This window comes from Salmo salar, chromosome ssa09 (genome assembly GCF_905237065.1).
Source record: "Salmo salar chromosome ssa09, Ssal_v3.1, whole genome shotgun sequence".
Taxonomy (NCBI): Eukaryota; Metazoa; Chordata; class Actinopteri; order Salmoniformes; family Salmonidae; genus Salmo; species Salmo salar.
In genome coordinates this window covers 23060993-23082637 of record NC_059450.1, presented here as the reverse complement: position 1 = coordinate 23082637, position 21645 = coordinate 23060993, and the positions used below count along the sequence as shown (strand labels likewise).

The following is a 21645-nucleotide window of genomic DNA, read 5'->3' as shown; positions in this document are numbered from 1 at the left end:
GTCCCCGGAGCAAGCAGTCCTAGATTGCGAAGGTCAGCTTTGAGACACACACAGCAGCATGGACATGCATGGATTTTCTCTGATATAAAGGTTAGCCTGTTTACTGCTCAACAGCAAACAGTTCAGCCTTGAGCTAACAGCCACAAATAAGAGACACACAGAAGCACTCACTGGATGTCTAATAACAATTAAAAACTGGGTGGTTTGAGCCCTGAACGCTGATTGGCTAACAGCCGTGGTATATCAGACCGTATACCAGGTGTATGACAAAACATGTATTTTTACTGCTCTAATTACGTTGGTAACCAGTTTATAATAGCAATAAGACACCTCGGGGGTTTGTGGTATATGGCCAATAAACCACAGCTAAGGGCTGTATCCAGGTACTTCGTGTTGCGTCGTACATAAGAACATCCCTTAGTCTTGGTATATTGGCCATATACCACACACCCCCGTGCCTTATTGCTTCAGTATATACTCATATATAACCAATAGTGCAAGTGTCCTCTGATTAGTCATAATCAGTCAATAGCACACAAGAAGCCTAAACTCTTGTAATGACAGAAATGATCTAAGACCACAATAGCTATATTACTGTCAAGAATGGATCGAATTTGCTGCTAAACAAATAACAAGGTGATTATTTTCCCATTTACCCTGTTGGAATACATTGTCTTTTATCTGGGCGAGCCACACAGAGCTTGTTGAGATAGAGAGGATCCCTGGCCTTCCTCTTCAGGCCTGTCAGATCTTTTTTATTACAGAGCAACTCAGAGTGTCCTGGCTGGACAATGCATGAATTTTTAAATTGCCCGGAGTGTCCCATGGTATTATCATCAAGTGGCACATCTAAAGCAGGAGAAGGCAGACTAGTGTATGGTCTCCCATTCCTCTCTCCCTCTCTACATGGCTCAGCTTGGACCCTGCTGGATTTCTCCCCCTCTGAAGTGGTTGTGTTTCAAATGGTCTCACCTTTTAAAGGAGGAAAATTCTCAAGAATATGGACTAGTTGATTCCTTGATGACCTACCAGAGCCCATAGCTTTTCCCAGTTCTATTATCTATTGACAACATTTATGAGGAGAGTACATGTTCCCAGATTGTGTGATTTGGGTTTGTCAGCTGCTCTATTCACCCATGTGTCACAATGGCCAGAGTGGTAGCAGAGCAGAAGTGGCTGACCAGTCCTACGTACATAATGTAGTCTGTGTGTACAGAGATTGGGCCGTGCCAAGACCCTGACATCAAAAGAACTCCAGTGGACCACAAGTTATCCTGTTTGCATGACCAAGCTCCAGGCAGATGGCTGTGTTTGATAATAGCTGTTCATTAAAAATGAACAGTGTGAGACAGACTGAGAACACGTCCTGCACTCAGGGGGAGCCCAGAAGAAGACCAGCACAGAGCTCTCCGAGACACGGAGAGGAGAGGCACCATGGGTACAGGCTAAAAAAAACCACCTTTATCATTATCACACACTGACTTTATCAATGTTGTACTGTACGCCATTCAATTAAACCATGTTCTAATTTTGCCTCTCCTTTTGATGCTAATGTGATAAGACTATAGGCCTGTCATTCTGTTCACTTTTATTTACAACTGAAAAAGTCAGCAAATAAATCAACTGAATGCACATTATCGATGTATACATAGGACTCTATGCATCCTTTTGGTATATAATGCATCAATTGTGCAATAACTTTCATTGCCAAATATACATGAATGGCTTGCTCCATAAACATGATAACATTGATTTAACTTTAATTGGTAGCACATTGTTTAATTTCTACTATGTATAAACATATTTTCTGTTACACTGTACATGTAATTAACAGTCCAGAAGGCAGATATTTTTAAATATCAATATTTACATTCATGCATCCAAGGTTATTTCCCTCAATGTACAGTATTGGTGACGTATCTTCAGTTTCTGGGTACATTATAGGTAAGATATGCTAATTCCTATGCATTTCACAATGCAAGGTCTGTGTTTGCAAAATTCAACAGTAATGGAACATTTTCAGAGATACTGCCAGCCACACATGTATTGTGCTCTCTCTCTCACGCACCCAACACACACTAATATACAAATTAACTGCACCTATGTCAAACCGCAGAGTAATAATTGAGTGATGCTGTAAATCAACTGTGCACTGTTTATTGCAGAAGGATGTTGGGGATGCCTGCTGAGTGTGAGTGCACTGAGTCACATGTCCCTTTTGAGACCATCCTCTCTGCAACTTGATATCCAGATCAGCCTCTGTTTGGAATCCCGTCCTCCACCAATCAGCATGTCAGCCCTGGGATCATGTGCACTGTTTCTATAGTGATGGGTTCTCTCCTTGCTGGGAGGTGGAACAATTAAGATTGTAAAAATCACATCAGAACACAGCAAAGGGCTTCCCACTGTCCCCCACTACCTCCCCCTAACTGTCTAACCAGTGAGAAGTGACAATACAAAATGTAATATCATGTTAGTCTTGTGATAAAGAATTGACGGGATAGAATAAGCTGCTAAAAGAATGGTCAGAAAACACACATTCACAAACTCGCATCACAGAAATCCCCATCATATTCGCTGGAGTTGCAGGGGAACACAGAAAGGCATATCAAACCGCAAGAGATGAACAATTGATACCCAAACCTCTTTGCAGATGTGTTTTCTGCATCAGTGTCTATAGCAAGTTAAAAGTGGGCTTGAAGCATCAGACCATTAAAATGAATGATATGATTACTAAATAATTCATATAAAAATAAAACATTTCAAATCATTAAACTGACTGAATTAAACAATAATGGCATACATAAGCAGACAAATGAATGAATACATACAGTAAATAAATAAATGAACAAATTAGATAAGTAGATAAAGTTTGTTCTCAGTTGTGTTGTTGGTATGGAACATAGGAACTGACTTGATCTTGTTGTTTTACTTCCCACTTGGTATGACCTGTAAATGTATGTTTTAATTGCATAGTCAGATGAGCACTATACATCTCAAACCACAGCAAGAACCTGCAACTGTGCCAGTATAATACAAATTCTGCTTTAATAAATTAAAAAGAAAAATGGTCAGATGAGAATAGATGAGACAGCCTGACCGTAGAAAAAAATGTTGCATTTTCCAAAAACACTGCGTGCACATTTTGTTCTTGATCTGGTCCTCCGCAACCTCCTATCCCATCGCTGTGCTTCAGTGTCTGTTCCTACATTGAAGTTGTCTGTAAGAAGTGTGGAGCTGTGTAGATTGACAGATTAGCAGTCAACCATTCCCGTCAATGACACTTCATGTCGACAATCTGCTGTTCAGTCTGGTGTAGAACTTCTCAATTCACTTTATTCCTCAATTCACTTTTTTACTCATTCTCTGAATCCACTTCCATGTTTAGTTTTTCTCTTTCTCTTGTTCTCGCTACTCTCCTTTATCTAGATGTTGTCTTTCATCCAGGCAACATGCTAGGAGAGAAGGAAAGGCGTTTATGCATTTTTAATAGGTCAACCCCCTGTTGCGTTCTGGGTAATAGGAGTTTTGGGTAGGATAGGGTGGGTAGTGGGGGTGATGGGGATGTCACTTCCTCTTTCTGTCAGTGGACAGTCTACACCACAGTGTTGTTGGGGCCCATGGCCTTCTTGTTGCGTACACTCATGGCATACTCCCCACGACTTGTCCCGTTCTCCTCTTTCCGTAGTGGTTTCCTGCAAACAGACACAATTTATGTCAGGACAGTAAAGGGGCTTTAGTCAACTTCAGGAAAAACATAAATCATTCTACTAAAGCCTGTGTCTGTTCACTTACAGAGAGATTGGATTCCATAGGCTATTGTGTTTGGATGCACTGGTCAGCCATGCTCTCTAATAAGCTGAACATTAAAAGGTCACATTAATCTCAGAGCCATGAAAGGAAAGACAAGATACAAATCAAACAGAAGAGTTGGATGTGGCATTTAGACACACTCTCCATTGATGGTGGATTCTATGTTGTTTTACCTCAGAACAGCTTGTTATGTATACATTGGACACAGAAGAAATACTGCTAGGGTTTGAATTCAAACCCACCCTAATACATTAATACTCTATGTGAGATTCTCAAACTCTGGTTATGCTGTAATGCTACCTTTTCTGTGATTTAGACACACTCTCCATTGATGGTGGTGAGCCACATTCTGGATAAAAACAAGCTGAAGCCCATGATCCTCCACTGTAATTAGTCTGTGAAAAGCAGTATCCTTCAATGCAAGACCTTTTCATGCATCCCTCAGTGCTTTTGTGGTTATTATATTTGTCCAGTGTACCGACCCCTTCAGCTGCTCTCCTCTGTCCAGGCTTATGTAACCCAGAGACAGATCTGAATACAGTCAGTACAGTCATTGTCCCACTCAATACTGTACACAACCTTCAGTGGCACAGGGGACCCTTAAGCTACATCACAGCTCAGTGTCTCCTTCCCTCTCTTCTTAAAGCCACAGCGGGCTAGTCTTACCTGACAGACAGTCATTCTCAATTCACAAAAGGTTTGTCCACAACAAACCTTTTTTATTTTTGCATTTATGTATTTGTATATAGTTTTTTTGTGGTATGGTTTTTATATATAAGCCATTGGGCTTCCAACCGCACCTGCACACCATATAAAAAAAAGAGAAAATGTATTTATTGTTGTTTATCACTTATTTCCTTTGGTGCAAACAAACTAAACAAATCATCAACCACAAATGCTATGTCTTCTTGTAAAAAGAGCATATTTAATCTCCATGGTTAATGTCCTGTGTTAATGTTTCTGAACCCATTCCCTCTTTCCAGTACTAACTTAGAAACACTTAACTTGGAGTCACTCATTAGTATAACTGAATAGTCACTAATGAGTACTCAGTAGCTTCCTTACTAGCTTCCTGTCTGGGGGTGACCGTTGGCTTCCTAAATCTCAGACAAGGTTACCCATCACACGAGACAGCGATAGTGACTCAGTGCACTTCCTGTGCTTTCTGTAAATGTGTCCTGTAGTGCCGGACGGTGGTGGTGGTGATGGCTATCCACAGACAGACGCCAGCCCTGCTGATAAACAGATGCTGTGTTCTCCCTCTGGGACAACCTGCCTGGGAGAGGAAACTCCTGGGTCCAAGTGTACCAATGCATCCTGCTGGGACATGATTTGCTACTGCTGGGGTGTATGTGTGTGCGTGCATGCATGCATGCGTTCGTGATTGGAGGTAGCTAGAGGAAATGGGATACACCAGACTTCCCCACTGCAGTCTCCACAGACCACTAAAGAGGTGTTTTAACATTCTCCAAAGGCACTGACCTAGTCTCTAGTCAATGATCAATGTTTTTCTAGCAGGCCACCATAGAGGACAGGGTGTTTGGACCTCAAAGTGACCTCTCCCCAGGCCTTCAATAACAGATGTCATGCTGTTGACATGTGGCAGGTGGCTACACAACACTTCACAGGTCAGATTCATATTTCATATCAAAGCTGTGCAATCGCAGCACACGTCCGTTTGAAGTTTTGGGGAAGGGATAATGTTGAGGTTGGGACATGTGTTGAGCTGTTTACAGTTATTCTCATCCCATCAGGATATTAGAGGTACAATCTACTGTTCATAGACCCCTCACATAGTGGTTTTCACTTTTCACTGTTTTGAAAGTGGTTGTGGTAATTAAATATCATAAAACCATAATAGATAACATACTATGTAATATATTTATTACAGATACAGTATATTTAGCTTCCTCATTAAATCTTTCCCTAACTGAATGGTTATGGTGGATTTACCCTGAACACAAACTGTCCTGATTTGTCCTCCTTGTTGGACAGAAATCCCTGAGGAGCAAGTAGCTGAGAAAACCCGGAACAGATTCATTAGTATGTTATCTTGTTTTGTTGTGGTGTTTAGACTCCCTGCATTGCTGACATCATGGACTGCAGCATCATGTCTGCGGTTTGGATAGCACAGCACTGTCACACAGCGTGGCTGAATCTTCTTCTCTATGCTCACTAACAGCAGCTCCCCTGACGCTATAAACCTAATTGAATTGAATGGGTTTCGTCCAACCTCATTCGCTCTGGCAGATGACTGGCGGAATAAGATTATGAGACAAGAAAACAAAAGGCCAAATGTGTGCAGCCCGAGCTAAGGGACGGCCGGGGCTTACAGAGATAGCTCCTCTAGTGTCTGTGCTGCTGGGGCCTTGGCCAAACTCCAGCTGATTTTCATTGGGAAAGCCCTGACCACTGAGGGGCCGGAAGGGCTATATATAACAGGCTCTGTTTTTCTCACTGACAAACCCACTATCGCATTGTTATTGACAAAGACATCCAATTACTGCGGTTTCCCAGCTTTGGTAGTATCTGTTCCTGTATCTTTCATCTCTCTGGCTGTTTCTCTCTCACACTCAGTCAGAGAGGATGCATGATTATAGCGGCAGTGACAATTTTCAAATCAATATTTTCTATTTTTAATTTCCTCAGTTTCCTCAGACTGATTTTTCATTGGCTCAGGACTAATGAGTGTTCAATGTGGGCAATCAGACTGGACCTTAGAGAGTTTCTCCCTCCTCACTCAGTCAGAGGGGATGGAGGCTTGGTGTTTCAGATTCTGCAGTCACAGAGCCCACTTCCATCAGAGCTTCAGGACACGACCTGCTTGCATGTATAAAAGATGTGGCCTGCGACTGAATGACTGCGCAAATTAATTCATAAATAATGACTTGGGTTTGAGGCTACAGCGGCCCATATTGCAACAACACTTTCCTGCCATCGCTGCATTAAAAAAGGTGCCCCTTGGCGACAGAGGAGGCTGGAGAATTGCCATAATGAATTCCTGAGCCATCCGCCCATTAGTTCCACTGCCTGACCTTGCCTGTTTGTCGTTTGAGAAAAGTAGAAATATAATCCTGAGGAAAGACATATGTAGCATCCACTCTTTACAGTTTTATGATTAACAATCTGATGTATTGAAATAATGTGCAGAAAGGTATCTACAGCTGTGTCTGGATACATTTCTTAGCACACATTCATATCTTCTTTAGTAACACTGTGTCTGTTAGCATGTGTTTATGTGTGTTTAGCATGCGTGACTGTGTCCAGCACCTTGCACAGTATATGTGTGTGTTTAAGTGTCTGAACGAGTGTGTCTGGGTGCCTGTGGGACACACTGTGCTGCCTGAATGTCAGACAGGGAATTGGGTCTTGGTTGTGCTGCAGGCTAAAACCCCACATGGCCTTTCCTTTGATGAACCAATCGAAACAGTACACATCTTCTCTACGGCGAGAGGGACAGGGGTCATGGGCTTTCTCCGGTAACCCATCTTGCCTTTACTTTCACAAACATTCAGCAGGTAGTCTAAAAAGCTCTGTACAATTACACAATTGAAAAATCAGCCCACTCCGAGAAATAGAACACGCCGGAACGGCTCATAGGAGCAGGAGCCTATCTCCTGTTTCTCTAGCGTGAGGCAACTTGATGTACAAGTACATCCCCTAGACAGGACACTAGTCTATCGCAGGGCCTTACCTCCAATCTATCTCCTTAATGCTTAACGTCAAGTTAACAAACAGATCACCGACCATTTCGAATCCTACCGACCTTCTCCGCTATGCAATCTGGTTTCCGAACTGGTCATAGGTGCACCTCAGCCACAATCAAGGTTCCTAAACGATATCATAACCGCCATCGATAAGAGACAATACTGTGCAGCTGTCACGTCCTGACCCTTGTAAGAGGTCATTTGCCATAGTAGAGTGGTCAGGGCGTGACAGGTGGTTGTTTTGGGTGGTTTTGGGTTTTCTGTTTATATGTGGGGTTTTTCTAGATTTCTATGTTTTGTTTTCTATGTTTTGGCCGGGTATGGTTTCCAATCAGAGGCAGGTGTCTTTCGTTGTCTCTGATTGAAAGCCATACTTAGGCAGCCTGTTTTTCCTTTGGGTTTTGTGGGTAGTTGTTTTCAGTTTTGTCGATGTACCTAATGGAACTGTTGGCTGTCGTGTTTGTTATTTTGTTTAAGTGTCATCATAAATAAAGGAAATATGAGCACTTTACACGCTGCGCCTTAGTCTCCTTTCGACGACCCATGTGACAGAACTACCCACCACCAACAGACCAAGCAGCGTGCATTCTCCAGGAGGAAGAGCAGGACCAAGCAGTATGGTTCAGAGGAGTGGAACTGGGAGGAGTTCCTGGATGGCAAAGGATCCTGGACGTGGGAGGAGATCCAGGCCGGAAGGGAACGCCTCCCATGGGAACAGGTGGAAGCAGCGAGGGAGGTACAGCGTCGAGATCAATGGCTAGGCAAGCAACAGGAGGCAGCGGCCAAAAAATGTTTTGGGGGGGCACACAGGTAGATTGGCGAAGGCGAGGTTAAGACCTGAGCCAACTCCCCGTGCTTACCGTGGGGAGCGAGTGACTGTAGAAGCACCGTGTTATGCGGTGGTCCGCACGGTGTCGCCCATGCGCACTCACAGCCCGTTGCGCTCGGTGCAAGCTCCTCACTGTTGCCGTGCTAGAGTAGGCCGGCAGCCAGGGAGAAGTGCACCGGTTCAACGTATCTGGTCTCCAGTGCGTCTCTTCGGCCCAGGTTATCCTGCACCTACTCTACGCACGGTACCCCTCATTCACCAGCACGGCCCAGTCGTCCTGTACCAGTGCTTCGCCCTTGCCGGGCTATAATCAACATCGAGCCAGGACAGGTTGTGCCAGCCCTAAGCGCCAGACCTCCAGTGCGCCTCCAAGGCCCAATGTACCCTGTGCCTGCTTCACGCACTCTCCCTCCAGTGCGCCACCATAGCCCAGTACGTCCTGTGCCTGCTCCGCGCACTCTCCCTCCAGTGCGCCACCATAGCCCAGAACGTCCTGTGCCTGCTCCGCGCACTCTTCCTCCAGTACGCCTCCATAGCCCAGTACGGCCGGTGCCTGCTTTGAGCATGCGGTCCTCGGTGCGTCTCCCCAGTCTGGTGAGACCGGTTCCAGCTCCCCGTAGGAAGCCTCCAGTGATGATCAATGGTCCGAAGCCTCCAGCGATAATCCATGGCACGAAGCCTCCAGTGATGATCCATGGCCCGGAGCCTGTAGTGTTAATCCATGGCACGAAGCCTCCAGTGATGATCCATGGCCCGGAGCCTGTTGGGATGATCCATGGCACGAAGCCTCCAGTGATGATCCAAGGCCCGGAGCCTCCAGTGATGATCCATGGCACTTTACACGCTGCGCCTTGGTCCCCTTTAGACGACCCATGTGACAGCAGCTGTATTCATCGACCTGGCCAAGGCTTTCGACTCTGTCAATCACCACATTCTTATCGGCAGACTCAACAACCTTGGTTTCTCAAATGACTGCCTCGCCTGGTTCACCAACTACTTCTCAGTCGGAGTCAAATCGGAGGGCCTGTTGTCCGGTCTCTATGGGGGTGCCACAGGGGTTCAATTCTCGGGCCGACTCTTTTCTCTGTATATATCAATGATGTCGCTCTTGCTGCTGGTGATTCTCTGATCCACCTCTATGCAGACGACACCATTCTGTATACTTCTGGCCCTTCTTTGGACACTGTGTTAACTTCTTTGTGCTAGGGGGCAGTATTTTCACATCCGGATAAAAAACGTACCCGATTTAATCTGGTTACTACTCCTGCCCAGTAACTAGAATATGCATATAATTATTGGCTTTGGATAGAAAACACCCTAAAGTTTCTAAAACTGTTTGAATGGTGTCTGTGAGTATAACAGAACTCATTTGGCAGGCAAAAACCTGAGAAGGTTTCATGCAGGAAGTGGCCTGTCTGACAAGGTGTTGTTGTTCTTGCTTCTGTTTATTGAAGAGTCAGGATCTTAGCTGTAACGTGACATTTCCTACGGCTCCAATAGGCTCTCAGAGCCCGGGAAAAACCTGAACGATGACGAGGCAGCCTCAGGCTGAAACACATAATCGCCTTTGCCAAGTGGCCCATCAGAGGACAATGGAATTAGGCGCGTGCCCGATTCGACCCAGTGATATATTTTCCTTCGGCTGTTTACCTAATTGCAGATTCCCGGTCTGAATATTATCGCTTTTTTACGAGAAAAATGGCATAAAAATTGATTTTAAACAGCGGTTGACATGCTTCGAAGTACGGTAATGAAATATTTAGAAATCTTTTGTCACGAAATGCGCCGTGCGCGCGACCATTATTTACCATTGGGATAGTGTCCTGAACGCACGAACAAAACGCCGCTGTTGGAACATAACTATGGATTATTTTGGACCAAACCTACATTTGTTATTGAAGTAGAAGTCCTGGGAGTGCATTCTGACGAAGAACAGGAAAGGTAATCAAACTTTTCTAATAGTAAATGTGATTTTGGTGAAGGCTAAACTTGGTGGGTGTCTAAATAGCTAGCCCTGTGATGCCGGGCTATCTACTCAGAATATTGCAAAATGTGCTTCATCCGAAAAGCTATTTTAAAATCGGACATATCGAGTGCATAGAGGAGTAATGTATCTATAATTCTTAAAATAATTGTTATGCTTTTTGTGAACGTTTATCGTGAGTAATTTAGTAAATTGTTAGTAAATTCCCCGGAAGTTTGCGGGGGGTATGCTAGTTCTGAACGTCACATGCTAATGTAAAAAGCTGTTTTTTGATATAAATATGAACTTGATTGAACAAAACATGCATGTATTGTATAACATAATGTCCTAGGTGTGTCATCTGATGAAGATCATCAAAGGTTAGTGCTGCATTTAGCTGTCTTCTGGGTTTTTGTGACATTATATGCTAGCTTGAAAAATGGGTGTCTGATTATTTCTGGCTGGGTACTCTGCTGACATAATCTAATGTTTTGCTTTCGTTGTAAAGCCTTTTTGAAATCGGACAGTGTGGTTAGATTAACGAGAGTCTTGTCTTTAAATAGCTGTAAAATAGTCATATGTTTGAGAAATTGAAGTAATAGCATTTCAAAGGTTTTGAAAATCGCGCCACAGGATTCAACTGGCTGTTACGTAGGTGGGACGAATTCGTCCCGCCTAGCCCAGAGAGGTTAACTAACCTCCAGACTAGCTTCAATGCCATACAACTCTCCTTCCGTGGCCTCCAACTGCTCTTAAATGCAAGTAAAACTAAATGCATGCTCTTCAACTGATCGCTGCCCACACCTGCCCGCCCATCCAGCATCCCTACTCTGGACGGTTCTGACTTAGAATATGTGGACAACTACAAATACCTAGTTGTCTGGTTAGACTGTAAACTCTCCTTCCAAACTCACATTAAGCACTGGTCACCATAGCAGCACCCACCCGAAGCACGCGATCCAGCAGGTATATTTCACTGGTCACCCGCAAAGCCAATTCCTCCTTTCCTTTCCTCTCCGCCTTTCCTTCCAGTTCTCTGCTGCCAATGACTGGAACGAACTGCAAAAATCACTGAAGCTAGAGACTCATATCTCCCTCACTAACTTTAAGCACCAGCTGTCAGAGCAGCTCACAGATCACTGCACATAGCCCATCTGTAAATAGCCCATCCAACTACCTCATCCCCATACTGTTATTTCTTTTATTTATTTTGCTCCTTTGCACCCCAGTATCTCTACTTGCACACTCATCTTCTGCACATCTATCACTCTAGTGTTTATTTGCTATATTGTAATTATTTCGCCACTATGGCCTATTTATTGCCTTAGTAACTCTGTGTTGTTGTTTGTGTTGCACTGCTTTGCTTTATCTTGGCGAGGTCGCAGTTGTAAATGAGAACTTGTTCTCAACTAGCCTACCTGGTTAAATAAAGGTGAAATATATATATTTTTTTATAAATAAAAATGCTGATCATTTGGTTATTCCCTGTAATATTATATACATTCATTTCAATCTAACTTCTTTCATGGTGATAGCTGCAATGTGTAACATTATGTATGACATACAGTACAGTATTGATGAGTGACAGTGTAATGACTCTTACAGTGTAAATTACAGTGTAATGACCTATTCCATTTCCCTGACCTTTGAACTCCCTCTGACCCAAAATACTGTTTTGTGTATTCTGAATGGATGTAGGCTATAAGAATGTCACCAAAGTCTCTTCCATGCCAATCACATTGACAGCTAACCAACATACCTCTTTATGGCCTTGTAGCAGATGATCATGGCTGAAAGGAGGAAAACAGCTGAGGCACAGCCCACTGTCCCAAGCACTATGATCTCCATCCACCACGGCCTCAACAGGGGCAGAGGGGACTCAACTACTGGGAGGGAAGAGAAGAGGGGGAGGACAGGGGGTAAAGAGAGAGAGGGATGGACAAAGGGAGAAAAAGACACAGTAGCTTCATTTTTCAAACATCATTAGCATTCTAACAGCATCAGCACTTGGCCGCTTATCAAGATTAGGTTATCAGTCAAACTGCTTTAGCCTAGATACTGTGTTTGTTCTATGTATTACATCATAACTGCTTCATAGACAGCCATTAAGGCTTAAGATAGCATGATGAAAGCTCATCATTAATGCAGCCCAACCACCATCCATGTTGTAAATCAACTTGCTGAATAAAAATGTATTGATTCTCAGAATACTTGTATTACTATACCATTATGTGCAGAAGACGCATTTCAGTCGAATGCATTCAGTTATTACACCATTATTACACCACACCATTACACCATAAAGCTCTGGATCTGTTTTGCTTCCTAAATCTGGGTAGCAGGGTGGTGCTCACCTGTTCTAAGGTTCAATGTTCAGAGATATCTAACCCTGCTCCATGAATCATTTAAAATGCAGTCAGTCTTTATTACAAAAGCACTCCGTGTCCAAACGGATTTCACCTGCAGGAGCACCATGTTCTGGTCACATTATGTCTGACTGAGGGTAGAACCATGTACAAGGAGACATGCCAGGGACATTGTATTACACTCAGTGCAGCTTAGAAACTTACAGTATCAAGAGCGTTCTTTCTCTCTCTCTCTCTCTCCCATGGAGACCGATTTGAACTATGTGGCACTGACAATACTGCTCATTTTGACAGGAGGGAGGTTCCCAGCAATAAGCATGTCTCATTCTGTCAGAGAGGAGATATACAGTGAGGGGAAAAAAGTATTTGATCCCCTGCTGATTTTGTACGTTTGCCCACTGACAAAGAAATGATTAGTCTATAATTTTAATGGTAGGTTTATTTGAAATGTGAGAGACAGAATAACAACAACAAAATCCAGAAAACCGCATGGCAAAAATGTTAGAAATTGATTTGCATTTTAATGAGGGAAATAAGTATTTAACCCCCTCTCAATCAGAAAGATTTCTGTCTCCCAGGTGTCTTTTATACAGGTAACGAGATGAGATTAGGAGCACACTCTTAAAGGGAGTGCTCCTAATCTCAGTTTGTTACCTGTATAAAAGACACCTGTCCACAGAAGCAATCAATCAATCAGATTCCAAACTCTCCACCATGGCCAAGACCAAAGAGCTCTCCAAGTATGTCAGGGACAAGATTGTAGACCTACACAAGGCTGGAATGGGCTACAAGACCATCGCCAAGCAGCTTGGTGAGAAGGTGACAACAGTTGGTGCGATTATTCGCAAATGGAAGAAACACAAAAGAACTGTCAATCTCCCTCGGCCTGGGGCTCCATGCAAGATCTCACCTTGTGGAGTTGAAATGATCATGAGAACGGTGAGGAATCAGCCCAGAACTACACGGGAGGATCTTGTCAATGATCTCAAGGCAGCTGGGACCATAGTCACCAAGAAAACAATTGGTAACACACTACGCCGTGAAGGACTGAAATCCTGCAGCGCCCGCAAGGTCCCCCTGCTCAAGAAAGCACATATACATGCCCGTCTGAAGTTTGCCAATGAACATCTGAATGATTCAGAGGACAACTGGGTGAAAGTGTTGTGGTCAGATGAGACCAAAATGGAGCTCTTTTGGCATCAACTCAACTCACCATGTTTGGAGGAGGAGGAATGCTGCCTATGACCCCAAGAACACCATCCTCACCGTCAAACATGGAGGTGGAAACATTATGCTTTGGGGTTTTTTTCTGCTAAGGGGACAGGACAACTTCACCGCATCAAAGGGACGATGGACGGAGCCATGTACTGTCAAATCTTGGGTGAGAACCTCCTTCCCTCAGCCAGGGCATTGAAAATGGGTCGTGGATGGGTATTCCTGCATGACAATGACCCAAAACACACGGCCAAGGCAACAAAGGAGTGGCTCAAGAAGAAGCACATTAAGGTCCTGAAGTGGCCTAGCCAGTCTCCAGACCTTAATCCCATAGAAAATCTGTGGAGGGAGCTGAAGGTTCGAGTTGCCAAACGTCAGCCTCGAAACCTTAATGACTTGGAGAAGATCTGCAAAGAGGAGTGGGACAAAATCCCTCCTGAGATGTGTGCAAACCTGGTGGCCAACTACAAGAAACGTCTGACCTCTGTGATTGCCAACAAGGGTTTTGCCACCAAGTACTAAGTAATGTTTTGCAGAGGGGTCAAATACTTATTTCCCTCATTAAAATGCAAATCAATTTATAACATTTTTGACATGCATTTTTCTGGATTTTTTTGTTGTTATTCTGTCTCTCACTGTTAAAATAAACCTACCATTAAAATTATAGACTGATCATTTCTTTGTCATTGGGCAAACGTACAAAATCAGCAGGGGATCAAATACTTTTTTCCCCTCACTGTATTTTATTATATCTATCTAAGTATGAATGTGGCTGTATTCTGGGTATAATAATCTAGATCAGGGATGGGCAACTTGATTTACATTTGTAGGAACTCAGTCAGTCTCAACTTACTGTTGAGGGTTAGAATACAAAAGGTGCAATTTCAACATTTGGTTGTGCATCAGCAGTTTCTCTCTTGTTATGTCAGTCACCGACAGTCACTCACTTAACCCATGTCAGCTAACATTTCTTATATTGGTAAGTTAGTTTAGCCAGCTATCTAAAATTGTAGTAATCATGGTCAAATTACTGACCGGGGGGCCCCATTGATTTTGTTAGTCACTCTCACTCAGATATCATATTAAGAACTGCAAACATTTCTCCCCACTTTATGGCAAAATGTTTAGGATTGCAGGAAATTAACTCTAAAACATATATTTTCTCTCTCTGCTGTCAAGAGGGCGGCCACTAAAATGTTTTGTTCACACAATTTCACTTAGGGCCCCCAAAAGGTCAGGGCTGGCTTTGACTGCATGTGTGGGTATGAATGTGGGTATGCAGAGCCGCAAGCCACTGCGGCCGCTCATGATGAGTTCAGATTTTCTGTGGCCCCCACCTCCATCAAAGTTGCCCATCCCTGATCTAGGTTTACCATCCAGTAACAGAGAGAAATGCAATAATCACATACCCATGTATTTGGAGAATAGTTATGTTGTGAACGAGAGGGAGGAATTGACTCCATGGTAACACATAACCCTTAGTAATGCTGTGGAATATTCCAACACTGCATATTTATCCAGAGCAAATGACAAGGCACGTTTCTCCCCAGTACACCACGTCATGAGTCACTATGAATGTAAAATCTCCTCTGAGCCTAACTTCGGTTTTAATCCTACATTTTCTCAACGGCTGTAGGATTTAATTCAGTCAGGGGCTAAGGATCTACTTCCTTGTGATAAACCTCTCTCCTTTGAAAGGTCTTCTGAGCCATTTTTAGAGCATAGACTCTTACTCAACACTGCCAATTTCCCTTATTTGAAACTTTTTGTAGATACAATCTCTCTCATTGTCCCACTTTCATGCATACTTCATGTATTATTTTGGAACCTCTGAAAACTCCAATCAGCTCCCTTATGCATCTGGCACATACCAAAACAAACAGATTTTATAGCAGCAATGATTACAGTTAAATCATTTAGAAAAGGAGTACGCCTCTCATTTGTACAGAAAACTCTCACTAAGGCCAGATGATACATGTTTTGCCTCCCTCCCAATACATAAACAACATAAATAAGTGCCTCCTTCCAAACCTACCATAGGCTATTATAAAAATCTGCTATTTTCAAAATGTACTCTAAAAATGAATGGGGCCAAGAGGTTTTTCTTTGCAGTTGTAATGGTTCTATTCTTGTCAAACTACATAACAAATACAGAATGACATGCTGCAATGTACAGTCAGAGAATCTCATACAATTAGTCAGAGAATCTTCCATGCAGATGCCTTGACAGCAGTCACACACACAGAGGTCTATAACCAAAGAAATAGAATAACATACATACAGACCGTAGATATCTCTCTAGATTCAGAAAAGGGGAATTACAATATGGTGAGAAGATACACAACCAATACTAGACTGTAGACCAAGTTTGCAGAAAACACCCAGTGGAAGAGTCCTGCGTTCATGATGGACATTGTGGACTCATAAATCAACAGGTGGCAGATAGGTCAGGTAAGTTAGAGACACAGTGGTCAATGAAAGACCTATCTATATATTCATAGATGCCTCACGTGGTGATGCAGGATGAAAAGAGGCTGAGTTGAGTTGACCAAACAGAGGAAATAATTTAAGCTGATTGATTGAACCCTTTCCACTGCTGTCTGTCGAGCATTTGATGAAAGAGTGCTCCTCCATACTCTCAGCATGAAATGTTCTGGCTGACTGATTTTTAACAGTCTCAATTGTGACCTGGGATGACTGCACCAGCAATGCCTGTCCCATATTTCATAGCTTCTCATTACAGTATTCATGACAACATACAAATCATATCAACTGTCATATTAACAAACTATCCTCCTTTCCACCATTGTGATGTCATACACTGATTCATATAGTTGATATAACTACTTTGTCAATGACAAGAATGTCACAGTTTCAGATTGGATACATATCTGATCATTACTTAAGCACTGAAATATGTTGAAGGAGACATGGAGACCAGTAAGGAAAGACAACTGCGTGACAACAGACACACACGCACACTCAGTGCCCCCGGCTCAACTTTAAAACAGACGGGACTGCCGGGATAGTTCATTAGTCACCTTATCTGTATCAAACCCATAATTGAATTAACTCTAGCTTTTTAAATCAGGGGGTCCCTCCAGGGGAAAACCAACCACTGAGACTGGCAGCCCAGCAGGCAGAGATTTCACATGAAACTAGGAACCCCCCAAGGTCAAGCCAAGCATAAATTAGCCCTTTGTTCAGCTGTCAACATTCTGACGGCTCTATCACACACTCGTAGTCTTCTCAGAAAAGCCTTTCTACATCAACACCAACACACTCTTCCACTACCTGGTTTTACATTCTTTTCCCCCTAAGCCCCTGGCTCTTTTCTGAGAGGATATATACTTTATTCCACTATAGATGCTCTGGTATAAGGCCACTGTACTGCAAAGTGCTAGCAAGACATTTAAAGTGAAACGGTTTAGGTAGATACAGGCACTGGCAGTGAGACAGTTGTGAGTGAAACAGGTGACAGTGAGAGAGTGAGACAGCAGAGGCTGGTTGTTGTGGTGTGAGCAGGTGTGTTGAGCCTTACCTGTGGCCAACAGTAGCCGTGGGGGAGGTGGGGGAGGAGGCGGGGGAGGAAGGGGAGGGTAGCTTCTACACTGGCATGCCAGCTGGCAGTGTTCGCTCACTTTTTCAGCTACAGTCTGCGAGCATGACCTCTGGAGTTCACCCTTATGGACAGAGAGAGAGAGACAGAAAAGAGAGAAATAGTTTGACTATTCATTATGCATTCAAAATTAACTTTCATTATCCACCCCCCAAAAGGCATATTTCAGAATAAGTCAGCTTTTTTATCAGTAAAAAAGGAGCGCGAGATGAGAGCTTAGAATGTTAATAATATACTGTAGCATAGCTGACATGCTGCAATATGCACTGAGTACTTGTATCAGTGTATATCATGACCTGGACCATCAGTGCTTGGGCATCAGCAAACTAGATCATCATGGTTTGTGGTTTGGAAAGAATAGTACCCAAGATCATATCCCTCTACTATATTGCTTCCCCAGAAGCTGCATTCATAGACATAAAGGATGGTATCATGTCTACGGCTGCAACCCTCTCCCTCAGAGAAACCACCCACCAACAGAGTGGGCAGCAGGCTGCCCCTGAGGAGTGTGTGTGGGTGGACTTGGAAACTCGAGCAAATCATATTACACATGAACCCTGGCAACATCCCGCATAGCGGCTCACTGCTCTCTGTAGGCAGTATCACGGGCCAGGGGTTAGAATACTCATCCTCAACATAATATTCCAGATGGGAATCTATAGCTCACTCTGTGCTACTTTCCAGGAGTCTACCGTGTTCTGCCTGCCTGTGTGTGTGTTCCAATCACCAATAGCCTACTTCACATGAAAACATTGCAACAATTGACTGGGAATTACAGCTGCTTACCACTAAAAACGTATCATAGTTGATGCAATAGTGTGAGGGTGCAGAAAGCAGGCACCTCAATAAACATGGCATTGTGTGTTTAAAAATGTATATATTTGATATTACGTTTTAAAAAAAGGTGACGAGCAGTTCACTCAACCATGATCAATAGCCAGTATTATCAAAAACACAATACAGCTCCACTTAGATGTGTAATAACTCGCCATGCGTAAAATTACAAGAGCGTGTAGGCGCGCACGAACACCATACCTACCTGGCATGAGAGTAAAACCAACGAGAGAATGCAATGACCGAAGAGAAGAGGCCAAAAACTTAAAGTAAATGGTATTAGATCTTGGACCAGCATTCCTCCTGCGCTCTTCTCGAAGACACTAGACAGCGTAGCGAGTAAACAAGCACGGTATGCATAGGATTTGACCGTTTGGGAAATTCTCATCCACCCTATCCAAGTCAGCGGCGATATCTGTGACTGGCGTCTCCAGAAATAGTTTATGCCATATTCATTTTGCTCTTGAATTTCCGTTGTCGGTGGCATATGACAGACAAGGAACGCAGGTGACCAAGTAATCCCAATATATAAAGTTATTTATCTGGGCACTCAAACCGAATCCGAATCACGGCGCTATAGGTCGATGTCCAGCGCTGTGAATCCAACCGATGCTCCCTTACTCCGTGTGATGTGAGAGCGGTAGACCGGCCATAGGCTACCTTACATTCTTGCTTGTCAACATATATGTGTGCAAATACTCAAACCATCGAAGTTGAAGCAAACGAATAAGAAATATCCTTACACTTATTGTCCAATACAACTCCCCAAAATAGCTGCAGCCCCTTTACACATTTCCTTAACTTATTTACTAAATATTACTTAAAGGCTAATTACAAATATGTGCAACTCTGGAGAGCAGAGCAAAGGGTTAAACCGATGCATCCCTCTGCCTAAAGACTATAGATTAGGCGGGGAGCCTCACCGTACCATCGCGCATCCAGTGGAGTGCCCTTCCTTCCAGCGCAGTCATATTTGACTGCAAGTAGGCTATTCTCGAATCGCACGAACGGTAGGAAAAGTTAAACAGACGAGACGTTTACCGAGACATGTAGGTCGAAATGTCCAGTATGCAAGACGAATTATATGTTACTTAAATCCGTGACACTCCATTTAGTATATGTGACATTATGTTAGGTTACATTATTTGATCCGTTTAGTTACATTCGATAAAACAGTAGGTTATTTAAACTAACCTTTAGCCTAACTTTAAACCCTAACCCAGCTAGTGTAAGCGACCTAACTAATGTTACCATTAGCAACCTAGCCACCTAGCTAATGTTAGCCACAACAAATTGGAATTCATAACGCATCATATGTATTGCAAATTCGTAACATATTGTATGCATCCAATCAAATCAAATTGTATTGGTAACATGCTTTGTAAACTAACAGTGAAATTCTTACGGTCATTCCTAACAATGCAGAGAGAGAGAAAAAAGAGAAATAATAGACAAATAATAACAGGAGGAATAAATACACATTGAGTAGTGATAACTAGGCTATATACGCAGGGTACCAGTACCAAGTCGATTTACAGGGATACGAGGTAATTGAGATACATATGTACATATGGTAGGGATAAAGTGATGAGGCAACAGGATAGATAATGTAATAAACAGTAGCAGCAGCATATGTGATGAGTCAAAAGAGTTAGTGCAAAAAGGGTCAATGTCCGGGCAGCTATTTGGTTAACTATTTAGCAGTGTTATGGCTTGGGGGTAGAAGCTGTTCGTTGTCCTGTTGGTTCCAGATTTGGTGCACCGGCATCACTTTTTTTCACCTTTTTTTAACCAGGTAGGCTAGTTGAAAACAAGTTGTCATTTACAACTGCCCCTGGCCAAGATAAAGCAAAGCAGTGCAACACAAACAACAACACAGAGTTACACATGGAATAAACAAACTTACAGTCAATGATACAATAGAAAAAGTATATATACACAGTGTGTGCAAATTAGGTAGGATAAGAGGTAAGGCAATAAATAGGCCATAGTAGCGAAATAATTACAATATAGCAATTAAACACTGGAGTGATACATGTACAGAAGATGAGTGTGCAAGTAGAGATACTGGGGTGCAAAGGAGGAAAATATAAATAAATAAATAACAGTATGGGGATGAGGTAGTCGGATGGGCTATTTACAGATGGGCTATGTCCCGGTGCAGTGATCTGTGAGCTGCTCTGACAGCTGGTGCTTAAATGTATGTAAGGGAGACATGAGTCTCCAGCTTCAGTGATTTTTGCAGTTCGTTCCAGTCATTGGCAGCAGAGAACTGGAAGGAAAGGCGGCCAAAGGAGGAATTGGCTTTGGGGGTGACCAGTGAAATATACCTACTATATACCTACTGGAGCGAGTGCTACGGGTGGGTGCTGCTATGGTGACCAGTGAGCTGAGATAAGGCGGGGCTTTACCTAGCAAAGACTTGTAGATGACCTGGAGCCAGTGGGTTTGGCGACGAATATGAAGCGAGGGCCAGCATACAGTTCGCAGTGTTGGGTAGTATATGGGGCTTTGGTGACAAAATGGATGGCACTGTGATAGACTGCATCCAATTTGCTGAGTAGAGTGTTGGAGACTATTTTGTAAATGACATCGCCGAAGTCAAGGATCGGTAGTATAGTCAGTTTTACAAGGGTATGTTTGGCAGCATGAGTGAAGGAGGCTTTGTTGCGAAATAAAAAGCCGATTCTAGATTTAATTTTGGATTGGAGATGCTTAATGCAAGTCTGGAAGGAGACTTTACAGTCTAACCAGACACCTAGGTATTTGTAGTTGTCCACATATTCTAAGTCAGAACCGTCCAGAGTAGTGATGCTGGATGGGCGGGCAGGTGTGGGCAGCGATCAGTTGAAGAGCATGCATTTAGTTTTACTTGCATTTAAGAGCAGTTGGAGGCCACGGAAGGAGAGTTGTATGGCATTGAAGCTAGTCTGGAGGTTAGTTAACACAGTGTCCAAAGAAGGGCTAGAAGTATACAGAATGGTGTCGTCTGCATAGAGGTGGATCAGAGAATCACCAGCGACATCATTGATATATACAGAGAAAAGAGTCGGTCCGAGAATTGAACCCCTGTGGCACCCCCATACAGACTGCCAGAGGTCCGGACAACAGGCCCTCCGATTTGACACACTGAACTCCGACTGAGAAGTAGTTGGTGAACCAGGCGAGGCAGTCATTTGAGAAACCAAGGTTGTTGAGTCTGCCAATAAGAATGTGGTGATTGACAGAGTCAAAAGCCTTGGCCAGGTCGATGAATACGGCTGCACAGTATTGTCTCTTATCGATGGTGGTTATGATAT

At 43.3% G+C, this 21645-nt stretch overlaps 1 protein-coding gene across 3 annotated transcripts; it reads right to left on the bottom strand.

Moving 5' to 3' along the window:
• Positions 1 to 1573: 1573 nt before the first annotated feature.
• LOC106611002 (proline-rich membrane anchor 1) lies at positions 1574 to 19640 on the bottom strand. Of its 3 annotated transcripts, none has more exons than XM_014210791.2 (4): positions 19275 to 19640; positions 17435 to 17576; positions 12072 to 12198; positions 1574 to 3695 (listed from the first exon to the last, which is right to left on the bottom strand). In XM_014210791.2, the coding sequence occupies exons 1-4, from the start codon at positions 19275 to 19277 to the stop codon at positions 3596 to 3598; spliced, it is 372 nt and encodes a 123-aa protein (XP_014066266.1). In that variant the 5' UTR covers positions 19278 to 19640; the 3' UTR covers positions 1574 to 3595. The 3 variants fall into 3 exon arrangements, with proteins under 3 accessions (XP_014066266.1, XP_014066264.1, XP_014066265.1); XM_014210789.2 differs by having other exon boundaries at positions 18552 to 19639; XM_014210790.2 differs by having other exon boundaries at positions 12072 to 12195; positions 18552 to 19639.
• Positions 19641 to 21645: the final 2005 nt, after the last annotated feature.